At 33.2% G+C, this 20,340-nt stretch overlaps 1 protein-coding gene across 1 annotated transcript in view; it reads left to right on the top strand.

Moving 5' to 3' along the window:
* LOC143074147 (uncharacterized) overlaps positions 1-17,773 on the top strand; it is a 60,774-nt gene extending 43,001 nt beyond the window's left edge. The window contains exons 7-12 of the mRNA XM_076249694.1: positions 3,314-3,625; positions 7,465-7,500; positions 9,544-9,588; positions 11,722-13,916; positions 14,187-14,291; positions 17,723-17,773. Coding sequence (XP_076105809.1) covers positions 3,314-3,625; positions 7,465-7,500; positions 9,544-9,588; positions 11,722-13,916; positions 14,187-14,291; positions 17,723-17,773 — 2,744 coding nt within the window. The remainder of the gene's footprint in view (positions 1-3,313; positions 3,626-7,464; positions 7,501-9,543; positions 9,589-11,721; positions 13,917-14,186; positions 14,292-17,722) is intronic.
* The last annotated feature ends 2,567 nt before the right edge of the window (positions 17,774-20,340 follow it).

Here is a 20,340-nt window from a genome sequence, read left to right as displayed (position 1 = left end):
ACAAGGCCTATACAAAAGAGTTATATGTCTGAAAACATTGGTTGATTCCTTATTAGAACTATTGCCCTTAAATGAAGATTATTGACTTATTCACCAGTTTTTGTTCAATCTTGAAAACACAGAAAGTAAATACTGTGAACAGCAAAAATGATCAGTTAATCAAGATCAACAAAAATTCATACATGACCGTATCTATAAGATAATTGTTTATAGGAGTTTTTGCCCTTTAAAGACAAAAGAGTAGGTCCAGTAAGACCCCTTTTTGGCCCCAAAATATAGCAGTTTTACAAAATTGTTAAAATGTAAACTTTTAGTTATTTATTGGACAGTAGAATGCTTGTGGTACATTATAAAATATGGGCTGTTTTTTACAATACAATGCACATATATTGGGTACTAGCACCATTAAGTCATGCTAAGTTACTGAAATCTTCACAATTCTAGCATTTTAGTTAAATTTTAGACGGTTTTCGTGTAAAACGAAAGTGGCCGCATTCGTGTTCATCCTTAATAATGAAATATAAGTTGTATTTTATGATAATACATAACATATAAAGGTTGAGGATGAACACGGATGCGGCCACTTTCATTTGTGACTAAAACCATCTGAAAAGTGACATGTTTGGCATATTTAGTAGATTTTTTCATATTTGAGCTTGAATCGGATCGTTTTTAATGACTACATCAGTTAAAATCTTTCATATAAACTAATTGATTCAAATGAAATAGACACTTAAATTTTGACTTACAGTAAGTGTTTAAAAAGTGGTCAAAATCTTTCGTCAGATGAACCTGAAATTTGAGGCCAAAATGGATCCCTACCGGACCTACTCCTTTATTTAGAATTTCAGAGTATTTGACTCTTATCTTGAAAACTATAAGAGATATATAGAAACTGTTATCCTCAAAAATGATTGGTATATACAGTACACACAGAGAGGATGTAATCTCATACTCCCTACACTGTGTAAAAACTTGGTGTCACACCAGGAAACTCCAGCAACACTCTACAAATTTTGGGAGGAAATTGGGAGAAACTTGGAGTAATTCCTCCCTAAAACTCCTTAATTGTTTATTATCTTGGTGTGGTTTCTCCCAACACCACGATTTTTATTGCTATGTTTACCTTTGAAGTGTGCCACTAGACTGACTAGTTGTTGACTACAATTAACATTTCTTATGTTTCCTGTCATTAAATGACAGTCACAAAAATGATGAAAAGTGTGAGATTTGTTAAATTTTATCAGAGATATATTATAGTTTGATTTTATTAAAGATTCCTGCACAACTTTTTATTTATTAAAAATATTCAGCATTTGTTCCGACAGTGTTGATTTTTTCATACCTAAGAAACATAATTAAAACAAACAAAATTTCACCTGTAAGTGGAGTATAATTAATAGAAAATAAAGACATATATTTTAATTGAATTTTTTCAATTTTATTTTGATAACTTTAAATAATAAATGAAGATTATTTAACTATAATATGTATGAAATTAATCTACATTATTTTATTATATTAATTTTTTTGGTATCATTACTATTATTTTTAAACCATGTATTATATATTAATATCTATATATGTTTAAACTGACTATAAATACAACTTATTGTAAATATCAAGTTACCTTTCTTAATTATGAGATTATGAAAGAATGTACATAAATTTCAAATCTAAAAATACTTTTTGTATATAATTTTTTAAAATCATTTCATTAACCTTTTTTATAGTAGCTTTCAGAAATAAAATTAAACTAAATAGGAAATGATCAAAATAGAAAGAAGTGAGAGAATAGTGGACATGTAATTATGTGTCTCTGTCATGACCATGCAGTCATGCTTTGTTGATTTTTATTACTTTTACCTGCAATCAACAGGTCATAAAACCCTCCCAGATGGGAGTAATTACTTGGTATTTTTTGGGAGGGGAAATCTGTGTTTCACAGTGTGACACTGTGTTACACCAGAATCAGTGTTGGGAGTATGAGATTACATCCTCTCTGTGTGTACTGTATTAGAATGCCAATATGACAGAAACCATTGGCTGACCCCTTATCATGCTTATAAAAGACAATTTTTTACTAACTTTTAAGTTCTTGACATTTATTTTAATTTTGGAATCGATAGTATATAGGGAGAAACTTAAAAGATAAAAAAACTCAGCAATACAAGGTCAACAAGAAAGCATTTTAGTCATGCATTAAATTGTAGTCTACAATGTTAAAGAAAGGTCATTTTTAACCGGATTTTGTGACAAAAATCTCGGTTATTGATTTTGGGATGTACGGCGGGCTGTTACTAACAACAAAATGAAGGTCAAGTTCAATAATGACAATTTTGACTTTTACCGTTTAGGAGTTATGGTTCTTGAAAGATTGAAAAATGACATTTCCTGTCATGTCCGTGCATTTACACATGAACCGTTCAACCAAAGCTTCCCAAATTTTATTGTGTTGTTACTGATGACAAAATGGAGGTCAAGTTTAATAATGACGATTTTGACTTTTACTGTTCAGGAGTTATGGTTCTTGAAAGATTGAAAAATGGCTTTTCCAGTCGTGTCCGTGCATTTACTCATGAACTGTTCAACCAAAGCTTTTCAAATTTTAATATGTTGTTACTGATGACAAAATGGAGGTCAAGTTAAATAATGTCGATTTTGACTTTTACTGTTCAGGAGTCATGGTTCTTGAAAGATCGAAAAATGGCTTTTCCATTCATGTTGTTGCATTTACTCATGATTTTACCATTCAACCTAAGCTTTTCAAATTTTAATATGTTGATACTGATGACAAAATGGAGGTCAAATTTGATATTGACGATTTTCACTTTCACCGTTCATCAGTTATGGTTCTTGTGATATTGGCAGGACACAAATAAATGTTAATAAATCTGGTTTGCTGTCGTTGTGACAGCCTCTTGTTCATGTTTCACATAGCTCCAGTTGAGTGACACACTCTTAAGAGCCTCCAGCTCACCATGGCATTGTCAGACTCTCAGCCTTATGAGTATTGAATATCCCCTTGCTATCTTCCGTCTTTTAATCTTAAAATACTAATTTTATAAATCATGTACATGTATATACATAATGTAATTCTATTTATTACGTATTATGCACTCTTGGTACAGTTTTTTTGTTCTGTGAATTGGAATAAAACCAATATTTCAAACACAAAAAATTACTCCTACAATTGAAAAATGATTGATATTTAATGTAGTAACTCTAACAAAACAGCCAATCACAGTTGGAACAAAAATATGTGTGTGAAAGAGGGAGAGAATATTTCATTCATACCTTTTTTATATTTCAGTTTTGAATAAACACAAAGTTAAACTACAAAAGATTTACATGATGTTTGTCCATGGTGTTGACTCCAAAACAGAAATAGCTGACCACCTGTATCAGTCTGATGTTTTAAGTACTGAAGAAAAAGAGGAAATTTGTAATTCTTCACTCACTCAACAGGAAAGTAATAGACTTTTATACAACAAATTGATTCGCAAAGGTGGAGATGCATACAAACACCTTCTTGAAGCTGTTAGACACGGAGAATACCACGATGTTGCTTCAGAAATGGAGAAGACAGAATTGTCAGATCAAGAAATACAATTGTGTCAAATAGGTAATTATAGCAGATTCTGCAATTAATATTGTACCTGATTTACTTAGATGATTCCAATATATATCATTAATTTTACATAATTATAAAATTATTATAAAAACTGCCCATTTTTTTATACATCAAACTTTTTGATGATCAATTTCATGGTTCAGTGACTACTGGAAAAAAAAGTTAAGAATTTTAGTATTCTTAATTTCTCTCTTAATATGAGTAATAGTATAACTAGTCTATATTTGGTACATGTATGTGCTTTCCTTGCAAGGTCCTCATGTCCTTCAGACAGTTTTCACTTGACCTCGACCTCATTGAATGGATCAGTGAACAAGGTTAAGTTTTCGTGGTCAAGTCCATTTCTCTGATACTATATGCAATAGGTCTACTATATTTGGTGTATGGAATGATTGTAAGGTGTACATGTCCAACTGGCAGGTGTCATCTGACCTTGACCTCATTTTCATGGTTCAGTGGTTAAATTAAGCTTTTGTGTTTTGGTCTGTGTTTCTTACACTGTATACAATAGGTCAACTATATCATGTATATTTGGTGTATGAACATATTTTACGATTTACATGTCAGTTTGGCATGTTTTATTTGACCTCAACCTCATTTTTACGTTTCATTGCTCAATGTTGTTTTTATAGTAGAGGGGCATTATGTTTTCTGGTCTGTTCGTCCGTCCGTCTGTCTGTCCGTCCGTTCGTTCGTCCGTTCGTTCGTCCGTCTGTCTCGCTTCAGGTTAAAGTTTTTGGTCAAGGTAGTTTTTGATGAAGTTCAAGTCCAATCAACTTGAAACTTAGTACACATGTTCCTTATGATATGATCTTTCTAATTTTAAAGCCAAATTAAACTTTTGACCCCAATTTCACGGTCCACTGAACATAGAAAATGAAAGTGCATGTTTCAGGTTAAAGTTTTTGGTCGAGGTAATTTTTGATGAAGTTGAAGTCCAATCAACTTGAAACTTAGTACACATGTTCCCTATGATATTATCTTTCTAATTTTAATGCCTAATTATATTTTTTATCCAATTTCACGGTCCATTGAACATGGAAAATGATAGTGGGAGTGGGGCATCCGTGTACTTTGGACCCATTCTTGTTTTTGGTCTGTTTTTCTTGTACTTTAAGCAATAGGTCAACTATATATGGTGTATGAAATGATTGTAAGGTGTATATGTCTGTCTGGAAATTATTATCTGACCATAACCTCATTTTCCTGGTTCATTGGTCAATCTTAAGTTTTCCTGGTTAAGTTTGTTTCTTAGACACTGTATGCAATAGGTCAACTATATTTAAAGCATGTAATGATTGTAAGGTGTACATCAGAAAAAACTAGTACATGTCTGTCTGGCAGGGTAAATCTGACCTTGACTTCATTTTCATGGTTCATTGATCAATGTTGTCCTTGTTAAGTTTGTTTCTTAGATAATATGTGTGATAGGTCAACTATATTTAAAGCATATTTGGTGTATGGAATGATTGCAAGGTGTACATGTATTTCCAGTTTGGTTTATCTGACCTTGACCTCATTTCCTTGGATCTTATTAAGTTTATGTGATAGTCATAGTTGAGCTTTATATTTAGCACTATAAACATAAAATTAATGGTTAGTCAAGAAGGAGAGTCATTTCATTCTGTGCACTCTTGTATTTATAATTTTCTGGAAAGTCCGTTTAAAATCAAGGACAAATAATTATATTGAATTTGAAAGGACAAGTTATGTTTTATACCCCCACTTTAAAAAAAAAGTGGGGGTATGCTGTTTTACCTCTGTCTGTCCGTCTGTCTGTCCCTCCATCCATCCATCCATCCATCCGTCAGTCTGTCCGTCCGTCCCATGAACATTTTTCGTCGCATCTTTCTAAGGAACTACATTACAAGGATTTCTGAAATTTGGTTTCAAGGTTTATATGAGTCAGCTATACCGTGTGATGTGTTTTCAGATTCATCACTCAACAACTTCCTGTTTACCTTATACTTTAAGTGGGGCGGGGGTATCATTTGTGAGCAGTAGCTCATAGATTCACTTGTTTTTTATCCAAGAAAATAAGTCCTGTGACCCCCTTATTTTATTTGATATTTTGAAGGTATTTTGAAAAGCAATCACCTCATTGAATTTAAAAGAAATCTATTGTTTGTTGTTTCCTCAATAAAAAGAATTAAGTTGCCCCAATATTACACTTATAACTGTGATTTCGTAAATTTCAATGTATTTTAACAAATAAATATGGTCCCAAATTTTCAGTTTTTTATACTAAATTTTGAAAGTTCCTTGACAAAGAAGTATTACAGAAGAATAAGAAAAATCTATTGGCCAATATTTAGACACCCTGTCTATCTTAACTGCTAATAGTAATTTATTAATTCTTTCTTCATGTTTGTCAGTTGTGTTCAATTTGTTAAATCTTCAATTTTGTAAAATTATTGATAAAAAAATGACTGGGGCCTAAATTAAAATATTGTTTTTTTGCCCTTTTCCGACCCTATGTTTTGAAACAGGGTAGGTAGGTAGGTAGGTAAAATATTTTATTTTTTTCCCCAAAAAAATAAATTGGCTCGGTATATTATTTGTCATGGGTAGGCAGGTAGGTAAAACATTTTATTTTATAGATACAAAATCTACATAATGTCATTTTTTTTGTCCGTTTTGTTTTTGCAAATAAGTTTTCCGCTGGGACTATTAGTTTTGAAAAAAAAATATAGAAGAGATAACTTTACACTGGTAAGATAATGTCCGGGCAGACATATATTACTAGTAGAAAAAGTCCTGAGAGTGTTACAAATTTCGTGTGTGCCTTTTTTTCCAATAAAAATTCTGTAAGACTTAAAACTCAATTGTCACGTATTTTGCATCACATTTATAAATGATCTGTATGGAAAACTTGGCGATTTTACTACCAGATATTCTCCACTTTAGGGAGCTACCATTTGATTTTTATGGGGGGGGGGGGGGGGGGGGCGCTAGGATGAAATTTGAAAAAAATAGGCAGGACAGGAGTTTTGAGTAAAAAAAAGGCAGGATGAGACACTTGCAAAAAAAAAAAAGTCAGGATAAACTAAAAAAAAAAGGCAGGACCGAACAGAGTAAAAAATAAAAAGGCAGGACAGAGATTACAGCTAAAAACAAATGCAGGACAAAATTTTTCATCCTAGCCCCCCCATAAAAATCAAATGGTAGCTCCCTTACAGGGTTTTGTCACTTTTGGTTCATGTCAGATATAAATAATTTAGCGGCATCGTTAACATAATCATTCTGATATATGCGGATCACAAAAGGCCATCCCTACATAGAATACAACGTCCGTTTACAAATTAGTTTGTACACACGTTAATACTTTTGTATCAAACGAACTTTTTTGTAAATGAACCCTGCTCTTTAAGTTTAAAGGTACAGAGTAACATACTTCATATAATGATTTCAGAAAGCGTTCAACAGCGATTTCAAACAAATGCTTTGAAACTTCAAATGCAAGTGTTCATGTCAAACGCTCAGGTGATACCAAACGGACTGGACCATATACGTAAAGATAAAACCCGAGGATTCCGGTAAACAAGTTTTGAGCGGGAAATACAAATAGAAGATTTTTGGTAGGAACGAAAAAATAAAATAAAATAAAATCTTGCTGGTAAATACAAATAAAAGATTTTCAGGCGAAACGAATTGATAGGGTCGGTCGGTAAAGGGCAAACAAACAATGTTTTAATTTAAGCCCGGCGATATAAATATTGTTTCTTCTTTACCTTTATCATGTTTATGACAAAATTATGTTGTACAAATTGTTGGGTTTAAGTTATAGAAATATTTAGACTGAAACATCTAGGCAGTTTGTCTTGTTTCAGGAATGAAGAAACTCAAAGACAGACATGAGAAAAAAGGTAACCATATATAATATAATATATAGTTCACTGAACTTCTGGCAAGACTGAAAGATGTATATTTTTTCAAATTGATGTTAATTGTCTTATAGCAGTTTTACTCTTACATGTCTTAGTGTGATTATCTACAGCCATTTTTACTCCCCTACTGAAGAAGTCGAAGGGGACTTTAGATTCGCACTCCATCCGTCTGTCTGTGTGTCCATCCGTCAGTCAAATCAGTTTTTGCTTAGTTTACATGTATTAGTTTGTGATTAGGTCAGTTTAAGGAGAACCGCAAGTAAAAGGTCAATGATATTTGGTATGCAGTTGTATAAGCATTGGCATATCTCATTGCCATGGAGATCATTTGGCCCAACCCCCTCAGTCATGGTCTATTGACTTTGAAACTTTTACTTATAAAAATAAGATGTGGTGCGATTGCCCACGAGACAACTCTGCACAAGAGACAAAATGACACAGAGATTAACAACTATATGTCACCGTACGGCCTTCAACAATAAGCAAAGCCCATACCGCATAGTCAGCTAAAGAAGGCCCCGAAATGACAATTCAAACGAGAAAACAAACAGCCTAATTTAAGTAAAAAAATAAATGAATGAAAAACAAATATGTAACACATACGACAACCACTGAATAGTATACATGTATTAGTTTGTCATTAGGTTACTTCAAAGAAAACCATTAGTGGTAGGCCAATGTTAATTGGTATACAATTGAATACGCATTCTCACATCTCATTTCCAATGAGAATATTTGGCCCCGTCCCTCATACATGGTCTATTGACTTTGAAACTTTTGCTTAGTTTACATGTATTAGTTTGTGATTAGATCAGTTTAAGATGAACCGCTTAATACTGTTAAGTCATTGATATTTGGAATGCAATATATTGACATTTGCAAGTCTTATTTCCATGGAGATTTAAAAGCCCCACCATATCATCATGGTTTATGGACTTGGAAACTTTTACATAGTTTACAAGTTAATGTTTGTGTTTAGGTTTGTTTAAAGGGAAGGACTTATGATAAGTCGATGGTATTTGGTATGCAGTTGTATTAGTATTGGCACATTTTATTTCTTTGAAGATTGTTTAGCCATGTACCTTCAGTCATGGTTCATTGACTGTGAATATTTGCATAACTTAAATGATAACGTACTGCTATGTCAATGTATGTTAATTTCAACATTTGCATTATCAAAATTACAAATAAATGAGACGTATCTCTGTGTAAACAGTTTATTTTCTTTTTGGTCATGCCTGAAGATATTGACTTCATATTTGTTCTATAGTTTACACCATGACAACTTACAGATGAAGTTAGCATTTTGTTCCAGTACAATGAATTTTTAACCGTTAGGGGACTATATGTATTGCCGTAACATTTCTTGACATTTGAAGTTATCTTAGACATAACTTGGGACTGTCAATAAATTATTCAGTAATGATCGATTTAGCAGGTGAGACATTTTAGTGCACACTTTTTTAGTATTAGGCCATGTATATTTGGTTTAAGGAAACACTTATTCATAATTGTTATTAGGAAAAATGTATATATGTGGTAAGATTGTCAAGGAGAAAACTATCCGCCAGAGACCAAATGACGTAAAAGTTAGCAAATACAGGTCACCATACATCCTTCAACAATGAGCAAAATCCATACCTCGATTAATTTCGAACCCTGAGCTATTAAAGGCACTGGAATGACAAATGTGAAACAATACCAACAAGACAACAAACAGCCTGATTTATGTATGAAATATGATATACAGCAAAAAATGACAATCACTGAATTACAGGCTCCTGACTTGGGGCATAAACATACATGATTTGGCAAGGTTAAACATATGTACCAGTGTCAAACCCTCCCCTAACTTGGGACAGTGATGTAACAGTACAGCAAAAGAACAAACAATAAAAATCAGTTAAAAGGGCTTATCTTTTTTTTTCTCTATTAACTTACTTCATCGATACAAAACACAAAAGACAACAAGTTCAAATCTGAGAGTACTATGTTCATAATTTGTTGTTTTTATATTTTAAGTTATTCTGATGGATCACGATGAAATTATTCCTAAACATATACTTGGTAAGTTTATTGATGTAGAACATTCAAATTGGAACTTTACTTAATCCTATAGCAAGGCATCTTCATTACATATAACATGTATAACTGGAAAATACATACACTTGATACTTTTCACTTTGTCTGTTCGTCTTAATATGTATTTGGGGATGTACGGTGTGCGGCAATCAAATGTTGTCCGTGCATAAACTCATGAACCGGTTAACCAAAGCTTTTAAAATTTTAATATGTTGTTACTGACAACTAAATGAAGGTCAAGTTCAATAATGGCGGTTTTGACTTTTACCGTTCAGGAGTTATGGTTCTTGAAAGATTGAAAAATGGAGTTTCCAGTCGTGTCCGTGCATTTACGCATGAACTGTTGTACCAAAGCTTCCCAAATTTTAATATGTTGTTACTGATGACAAAATGGAGGTCAAGTTCAATAATGACGATTTTGACTTTTACAGTTCAGGAGTTATGGTTCTTGAAAGATTGAAAAATGAAGTTTCCAGTCGTGTCCGTGCATTTACACATAAACTATTCTACCAAAGCTTCCCAAATTTTAATATGTTGTTACTGATGACAAAATAGAGGTCAAGTTCAATAATGACGATTTTGACTTTTACGGTTCAGGAGTTATGGTTCTTGAAAGATTGAAAAATGGAGTTTCCAGTCGTGTCCGTGCATTTACGCATGAACTGTTCTACCAAAGCTTTCCAAATTTTAATATGTTGTTACTGATGACAAAATGGAGGTCAAGTTCAATAATGACGATTTTGACCTTTACGGTTCAGGAGTTATGGTTCTTGAAAGATTGAAAAATGGAGTTTCCAGTCGTGTCCGTTCATTTACGCATGAACTGTTCTACCAAAGCTTCCCAAATTTTAATATGTTGTTACAGATGACAAAATGAAGGTCAAGTTCAATAATGACAATTTTGACTTTAACGGTTCAGGAGTTATGGTTCTTGAAAGATTGAAAAATGGAGTTTCAAGTCGTGTCCGTGCATTTACGCATGAACTGTTCTACCAAAGCTTCCCAAATTTTAATATATTGTTACTGATGACAAAATGGAGGTCAAGTTTAATAATGACGTTTTTGACTTTTACCGTTCAGGAGTTATGGTTCTTGAAAAATTGAAAAATGGAATTTCCAGTCGTGTCCATGCATTTTCTCATAAACCATTCAACCAAAGCTTTTGAAATTTTTATATGTTGTTACTGATGACAAAATAGAGGTCAAGTTCAATAATGACAATTTAGGAGTTATGGTTCTTGAAAGATCGTAAATTGGTGTTTCCATTCACGTTGTTGCATGTACTAATGAACCATTCAATCTAAGCTTTTCAAATTTTAATATGTTGATACTGACTACAAAATGGAGGTCAAATTTGATATTGACGATTTTCACTTTCAGCATTCATCAGTTATGGTTCTTGTGATATTGCCAGGACACAAATAAATGTTAATAAATCCGGTTTGCTGTCGTTGTGACAGCCTCTTGTTTAATTTGCTACTTAAGTATGACTTGAAATTCTGCATTAATTTCTGGTGTAACAATTAATTTGTTAATTAGCCTCAATTTTCAAGAATACTACCAAAATATGTACACATTCAAAGTTCTTGGAATTAAAAAAAGGGCCTCGGTGGATAAGTGGTTTAAGTAGTTCAAGTATACTGTATTACTAGCCTGTCAACACTGAGGTTGTAAGTTTAAACCTTACACGTGGCAGATGTGCTGGACTATAATCTAACAAGTCTAAATTGACTAGGATTGTCAGTTTTCCTGTCAAAGGTCAAATATTTCTCGGAGCACTCCAGATTCCTCAACTATTAAAACCTGACCACACCGAAATATCCAAAAGTGCTGAAAGAGGAGTTAAACTACTGATCAATTATCAAATAATTTTAAAAAGACAATTATAATATATATACAAAGGTAGAATATGATGTCATGAATTGATATTTGGTCTTATCATCTTAAGTTTTAAAAATATTTTATTAGAACACTGAATAAAACAAAATATGGTACTTCAAAACACACAAGATACATGAACATGATGAAACTGGATGTCACATACTTTTTTTTGTGTTATTTCACCTTGAAATTTAAATTTAAATATATAGATAATTTATTGAATTGCATTTTTTACAGAGCAGTTCGAAAAACGCTTGGAACAGTGGAAAAAGGATGATCAACAGTTTGTTAGTACTGAAGCAGAGAAACATGTAATGCAAAAAGTTTTGACACAAAGTTCAGTTACCCTGGTCGGAAACTCAGGCACTGGAAAAAGTTTTCTTTCTAAACACATTGCCCTCATGATGAAGAAATATGGCTATACTGTAATTCCATGTAGTAAACCTAAAGATATTGAAAAATGGTTTAAACATGGGAGGAAAACATTGTTTGTCTTTGATGACGTCTGTGGCAGATATACTCTTAATCAACAAATTTACACTGACTGGAAACAAAGACTTGATCACATAATATCTCTTCTCAAAGACAAATGTTGTAAAATCATCTCAACATGTAGATTGGAGGTTTACAAAGATAAACTATTTAGCAATCTCTCTATTTTCAAAATGTGTAACATCGATTTAAGTTCAGAAGAATTCAAACTTAGTGCTACTGAAAAATTAGCTTTAGCTGAAGTTTACTTTAAGGAAAATACTGATGAAGTAAAGGAATTGTCAGAAAAATATGACTTTTTCCCACTTTTATGTAGCTTATATCATAAACAGAACCTCAAGAAAAATGTAAGCGTTACTTCTTTTTTTAGCAATCCTTTTGAAGTTTTCAAAGATCAACTTGTACAAATGTATGAAGAAAGTGATGCTGGTAAGATGCAGTATTGTAGCTTAGTCCTTTGTGTGATGTTTAACAACAAATTAAAAGAAGAAAACTTGTCACCAAAAGATAAGAAAATAGGAGCAGTCATAGACGATTTAACAGAAGAATGTGAACTGAATAAAGGAACATCCATCAAACGTTTAAAGAAATCCCTTGAAACACTTGAAGGTACATATGTGGTCAAGGTGGATAATAAATACAAAATAATCCATGATAAGTTGTTTGATTTCCTTGCCAAATACTTCGGAGAGAAGATGTTACAGATTTTCATTGATCATGCTAATACTGGTTTCATTAAAAAGAGATTTCTTTGGCAAATAACAGATAACATGGGCACAGAAATAGAGTTTGTAATAAGAATACCTGATAAATATATAAATAGTTATATAGATAGGTTACTTAAAGACTGGGAGAACAGATTTGTATCCAATATATGTCAGAACAGAAACATGAGTTCTACTATATTTACAGAAAAATTGGTAACACATTTAAACCAACTTGATCTATCAAAGCAGGAAGAACTTGTTCATACTAAAGATATTCACAATAAAGATATAGCACTTGGTGGAAGTTGTTATATGGGTACTATTGACCTTGTCAAATGGTTGATAAGTAGGAACAGTGACATTAATTATTGTAGAGAGGATGGTTGTTTCCCTTTATTATGGGCAAGTCAGGAAGGACATGTTGATGTTGTTAAAGAACTGTTACAACATTCAGCTGATGTCAATAAGTGTAACAAGAATGATGCATCACCTCTGTATATAGCAAGTTATAATGGACATGTTGATGTTGTTAAAGAACTGTTACAACATTCAGCTGATGTCAATAAGTGTAACAATATTGATGGTGCATCACCTCTGTCTATAGCAAGTGCGAATGGACATGTTAATGTTGTTAAAGAACTGTTACAACATTCAGCTGATGTCAATAAGTGTAGTAATGATGGCACTCCACCATTACAGATTGCTTGTAACAACAACAGGATAGATGTTGTACGTGTACTTCTTCAGTGTGATGATGTTGATATTGATCTTTGTGATGATAATGGATGTTCTTCACTTTATATAGCAAGTCAGGAAGGACATGTTGATGTTGTTAAAAAATTGTTACAACATTCAGCTGATGTCAATAAATGTATGAATGATGGCACCCCTCCATTACAGATTGCTTGTTACTACAACAGGATAGAGGTTGTACGTGTACTTCTTCAGTGTGATGATGTTGATATTGATCTCTGTGATGATGATGGACGTTCTTCACTTTATATAGCAAGTCAGGAAGGACATGTTGATGTTGTTAAAAAATTGTTACAACATTCAGCTGATGTCAATAAATGTAGGAATAATAGCAACCCACCATTACAGATTGCTTGTTACAACAACAGGATAGAGGTTGTACGTGTACTTCTTCAGTGTGATGATGTTGATATTGATCTTTGTGATGATGATGGATGTTCTTCACTTTATATAGCAAGTCATGAAGGACATGTTGATGTTGTTAAAGAACTGTTACAACATTCAGCTGATGTCAATAAATGTAGGAATAATAGCAACCCACCATTACAGATTGCTTGTTACAACAACAGGATAGAGGTTGTACGTGTACTTCTTCAGTGTGATGATGTTGATATTGATCTTTGTGATGATGATGGATGTTCTTCACTTTATATAGCAAGTCAGGAAGGACATGTTGATGTTGTTAAAAAATTGTTACAACATTCAGCTGATGTCAATAAATGTAGGAATAATAGCAACCCACCATTACAGATTGCTTGTTACAACAACAGGATAGAGGTTGTACGTGTACTTCTTCAGTGTGATGATGTTGATATTGATCTTTGTGATGATAATGGACGTTCCTCACTTTATTGGGCAAGTCATAAAGGACATGTTGATGTTGTTAAAGAACTGTTACAACATTCAGCTGATGTCAATAAATGTAACAATAATGATGCATCACCTCTGTATATAGCAAGTCAGAATGGACATGTTGATGTTGTTAAAGAACTGTTACAACATTCAGCTGATCTCAATAAGTGTAACTTTAAAGGTAAAAATCCTCTAAATGTAGCACAGGAGAAAGGACATATAGAAATAGAATCATTGTTGAAAGAAAAAGGAGCAAATCAACATTGATGTCAAACTGATCAATGCTAGTGAAGGATATTTTTTTATTGTTTGTATTTGGTCACATTCATACATTATAATTCATTTATTCAAAACCTCCTAAAGCTGAAATAAATTTATTGTTTGAAGTATCGTCACTAGTCAATACTTCCATTAACCTTCAGCTGTTTTGTTTTAATCTTTATTGTATTGTTAGGTTGCTGTCTATATTAACAAATCTCTTTTTAAGCATATATGCAAATCTTGTTTTTCTGAATAATTGGTAAGATTTTATTGAAAATATTGTTAAATCAGATAAGGTTACTAACACTTGGCTTGTTTTCAATTAACATGATTAAAAAAATAGAGCAAATTATTTGGAATTGAAATCATTTAAAGAAAGACCAGCAGTATGCAAGATAGTTGCACACCCTCTAAAAACAGAGCCGGATGGATATGCAAAAAACAATTATATAGATAAATCACAAAGGTTGCGTTGGATAAAGTTGAAGATGACGAACATCGTATATGTGAATGTCCTCGTTATAATCTCTTGAAAAAATAGTTCTATAATATCATTTGTAAAATTGTCAAAATGTTAAACTCAAATGCCAATTTCATTTTGTCTTTTTATTCAAGAAAACCTAGAGGTATTAAACATTATTGGAATGTACATGATGTATATATTAATGAATGTCTTGAAATCAGAAAACTCAATTTTGTACAGATATGTTTATATGTAACCCATTAAGAATATGTGCCTGTTAATATTATATATTCATGATATTATCTGTTTTATAACTGCATGTTTGCACACATGCTTATGGCTCTGAGTGTATATGAGTGTCAACAACATGTTCGTCAATTACAGGGCCGTAACTAGGGTTCGAATTCAGGGGAGGCAGGGGTTTGGGGGCCGCCAAATGAGGCCCCTAAAAAAAGAGGTTGGGGCGCAGCCCCCGCCAATTTTTTAATCTCATTAAAATGGCTAAAATAATGGAAAACAACACGTTTAATAAGTTATTGCGCCCGACGCGCTTTTCTGGATTTACCTTCATCAGGACCCTTTTTCATTCAATTTCCTACTTTAAGAAACATCAGTATTGCTGGATCCTGGAAGCAATTTTTATGCAAACAATTATTATTCGTATTTAAAAACCTTTTTGTTAGAAATCAAACTGGTAAGTTAAAAAACATATAAAGCAAGATCATAGAACGCAAGATATATATTTTTTTATCGCGGACCTTGAATTTTAATATTTTTAAAAGCTGAACAAACATGTATATAACTACAACCAGGGACTTTCTATGCTAGTATATATACTTAGTAAAGAAAGTCCCTGCTACAACGAATGGGAGTGTTTAACTACTAAGGCATTGACCATAATGGTTCTCCTACGATAAGGAAACGTTAAAAAAATAATCCAACTGCTGATTCAGCTGGTAACGAATTTCCGATATTATCTGATGAAGAAAAGTTGATTTTTATACTCAATCCATCAACACCATCACAAGTAAATAAATTGGGGTCCTACATCAAAAGGTCATTAGAACTGAGGACAGGGGAATATTTACTGTAAATGAATGATTGTGTATATATATATATATATATGTGAAATATAGTTATATTGTTTATTATTTTGTATGTCACAAACTTAATGTTTAAAGTTTACATGGCAATAAATATTTGAATTTGAATTTGAATTTATTAAAGATTCACAATATACAAAGGGAACTTCCTATGCTTAATTGAGTCCCTAAATAAATGTGAACAGTTATGTTTTATTCAAAATTATCGAAAAGCAAAGTTTTAATATGTGTTCTCGTACAAATCCTGACTAACAGACGGACCGCCACACGAAACCCTATTGGTAAATCAATTTTTCCCAAATTAAGTTAAAAGTTGTGTGTGGAGGGAGGAGCGGGTGTCAGTGAAAAAACTATGTGAATTAAGTTTGTTTATCCTACATTGAACTTTTGATGTCGTCCCTTATGCTATGAATTCAAATTCTTTGTGGACATATTGTCAATAAAACATTTTATTACTTCAAAAAAAAAATTTGGTGTAGAAAAGTCAGGGCAGTTGCCTCCCCTGCCTCATAGGTAGTTACGGCCCTGAATTATGAAAAATTATCGTATTATACTACTCTAATCTTCATTAGCTATTTAATTGGAATAAAGATATCATATCTTGTCTTAATATCTTGTACATAAAAAAGCAGATGGTTTACAATGTCTTTTTTACTTTTGAGTTTATATCTCCATGATTATAAGTACTAGGATCTATAGTGCTGAAAGTGGCGTTAAACACCAATCAAATCAAATCATATCTCCATGATTATAAGTACTGGTATCAATAGTACTGAAAATGGCGTTAAACACCAATAAAATCAAATCATATCTCCATGATTATAAGTACTAGGATCTATAGTGCTGAAAGTGGCGTTAAACACCAATCAAATCAAATCATATCTCCATGATTATAAGCACTAGGATCAATAGTGCTGAAAATGGCGTTAAACACCAATCAAATCAAATCATATCTCAATGATTATAAGTACTAGTATCAATAGTGCTGAAAGTGGCGTTAAACACCAATCAAATCAAATCATATCTCCATGATTATAAGTACTAGGATCAATAGTGCTGAAAATGGCGTTAAACACCAATCAAATCAAATCATATCTCCATGACTATAAGTACTAGGATCAATAGTGCTGAAAGTGGCGTTAAACACCAATCAAATCAAATCATATCTCCATGATTATAAGTACTGCAACAGGAGAGAACCACCATTAGACATACAACAGAAGAAAACGGCCATTACACTTAAAACAAGAAAAAATGGTCATTACACATAAAACAAAAGGAAATGGCCTTTACATGTACAATAGGAAAAACAGCCATTACACATAGAAACAAGAGGACACAGTCAGTACATATAACACAAGAGAACATGGCAATTACACATAAACAAGAGGAAACGACTATTACACGTAAAAAAGAGAATACGTATTATACAATACATAAAACAGGGGGAAATGGTCATTACACATGCAATAGGAGAGAGCGGCCATTAGACATAAAAAAGAGAACACGGCCATTACACACGCAACAGGAGAAAACGGCCATTACTCCTAAAAAAAAGAAAAAACAGCCATTACATAAATCAAATATGGCCATTATACATATAACAGGAGAAAAAGGTCATTACACAGGCAACAGGTGAAAATGGCCATTACACATGAACAAAAGGAAACGACTTACACGTAAACAGGAGAATACGGTCATTACACATATAATAGGATAGAACGGCCATTAGACTTACAGCAGGAGAAAGCGGATATAACACAAAAAAAGAGAATATGACCATTACATATGCAAGAAGAGAAAACGGTCATTACTCATAAAACAGGAGGAAACGGCCATTACACATGAAAAAGAGAAAATGAACATTATACATACAACAGGAGAAAGCTGTCATTACTCATGCAACAGTAATCAACGATTGCACATAAAACGAGAGGAAACGGCAATTACACATACAATAAGAGGAAACGGCAATAATACATAAAACAAAACTATACGGCAGTTACACATGCAAAAGGTGAAAACGGTCATCATACATAAAACATGAGAAAACGGCCATTACACATGCAACAGGAGAAAACGGCAATTACTCATACAAAATGTGACCATTACACGTGCATCAGGAGAGAATGGCCATTACACATACAACAAGAGAAAACGGCCATTAGACTTAAAACAGGTGACAACGGCCATTGCACATAGAACAAGAGAATACGGCCATTACACATTAAACAACAGAATACTGTCCTTACAATGCAACAGATGACAACGACCATTACACATAAAACAAGAAAATACGGACATTACACATATAACAGGAGATTACGGCCAGTACGCATAAAAACAAGAAGACACGGCAATTATACATAACACAAGAAGAAACAACCATTACATATAAAACAAGAGAATACGGCCATAACACATGCAACATGTGAAAATGGCCATTACACGTAAACCAAAAAAAAACAGTCATTCCACATAAAACAAGAGGAAACGGCAATTACACATAAAACAAGAGGAAACGGCAATAATACATAAAACAATACTATACGGCAATAACACGATCAACAGGTGAAAATGGCCATTACACGTAAACCAAGAAAATACATTCAATCCACAGAAAACAAGAGGAAACGGCAATTACATATAAAACAAGAGGAAATGGCCATTACACATAAAAAAGAGAATACGTCCATTACACATGCAATAGGAAAAAACGGCCATTACACATAAATTAGGAGAACAGCCATTTCATAAAAATAGAGAATATGGACATTATACATATGACAAGAGAAAACAGTCATTACACATGAAAGAGTAATAAACGACCAGTAGGTATAAAACAAGAAAAAACGGCCGTTACGCTAAAACAGGTGGCAACGGCCATTACACATATAACAAAAGGAAACGGCCATTACACATATAACAGGAGAAAACGACCATTACACATAAAAGAGTAATAAACGGCCATTAGGTATAAAACAAGAGAAAACGGCCATTACGCAAAAACAGATGACAACGGCCATACACACATATAACAAGAGGAAACGACCATTACACATAAAACAGGAGAAAACGGCCATTACACATGCAACAGGAGAAAACGGCAATTACTCATAAACCATGTGACCACGGCCATTACACATGCATCAGGAGAGAATGGCCATTACACATACAACAAGAGAAAACGGCCATTAGACTTAAAACAGGTGACAACGGCCATTGCACATAGAACAAGAGAATACGGCCATTACACATTAAACAACAGAATACTGCCCTTACAATGCAACAGATGAAAACGACCATTACACATAAAACAAGAAAATACGGACATAACACATATACCAGAAGAGAACGGCCGGTACGCATAAAAACAAGAAGACACGGCAATTACACATAACACAAGAAGAAACAACCATTACATATAAAACAAGAGAAAACGGCCATAACACATGCAACATGTGAAAATGGCCATTACACGTAAACCAAAAAAATAAAGTCATTCCACATAAAACAAGAGGAAACGGCAATTACACATAAAACAAGAGGAAACGGCAATAATACATAAAACAATACTATACGGCAATAACACGATCAACAGGTGAAAATGGCCATTACACGTAAACCAAGAAAATACAATCAATCCACAGAAAACAAGAGGAAACGGCAATTACATATAAAACAAGAGAAAATGGCCATTACACATAAAAAAGAGAATACGTCCATTACACATGCAATAGGAAAAAACGGCCATTACACATTAATTAGGAGAACAGCCATTTCATAAAAATAGAGAATATGGACATTATACATATAACAAGAGAAAACAGCCATTACACATGAAAGAGTAATAAACGGCCATTAGGTATAAAACAAGAACAAACGGCCGTTACGCTAAAACAGGTGGCAACGGCCATTACACATATTACAAAAGGAAACGGCCATTACACATATAACAGGAGAAAACGGCCATTACACATAAAAGAGTAATAAACGGCCATTAGGTATAAAACAAAAGAAAACGGCCATTACGCAAAAACAGGTGACAACGGCCATAACACATATACCAAGAGGAAACGGCCATTACACATAAAACAGGAGAAAACGGCCATTACACATGCAACAGGAGAAAACGGCAATTACTCATAAACCATGTGACCACGGCCATAAAACGTCCATCAGGAGAGAATGGCCATTACACATACAACAAGAGAAAACGGCCATT

This window comes from Mytilus galloprovincialis, chromosome 5, assembly GCF_965363235.1.
Source record: "Mytilus galloprovincialis chromosome 5, xbMytGall1.hap1.1, whole genome shotgun sequence".
In the NCBI taxonomy this organism is placed as follows: domain Eukaryota; kingdom Metazoa; phylum Mollusca; class Bivalvia; order Mytilida; family Mytilidae; genus Mytilus; species Mytilus galloprovincialis.
This window is presented reverse-complemented; position numbering and strand designations above follow the sequence as displayed.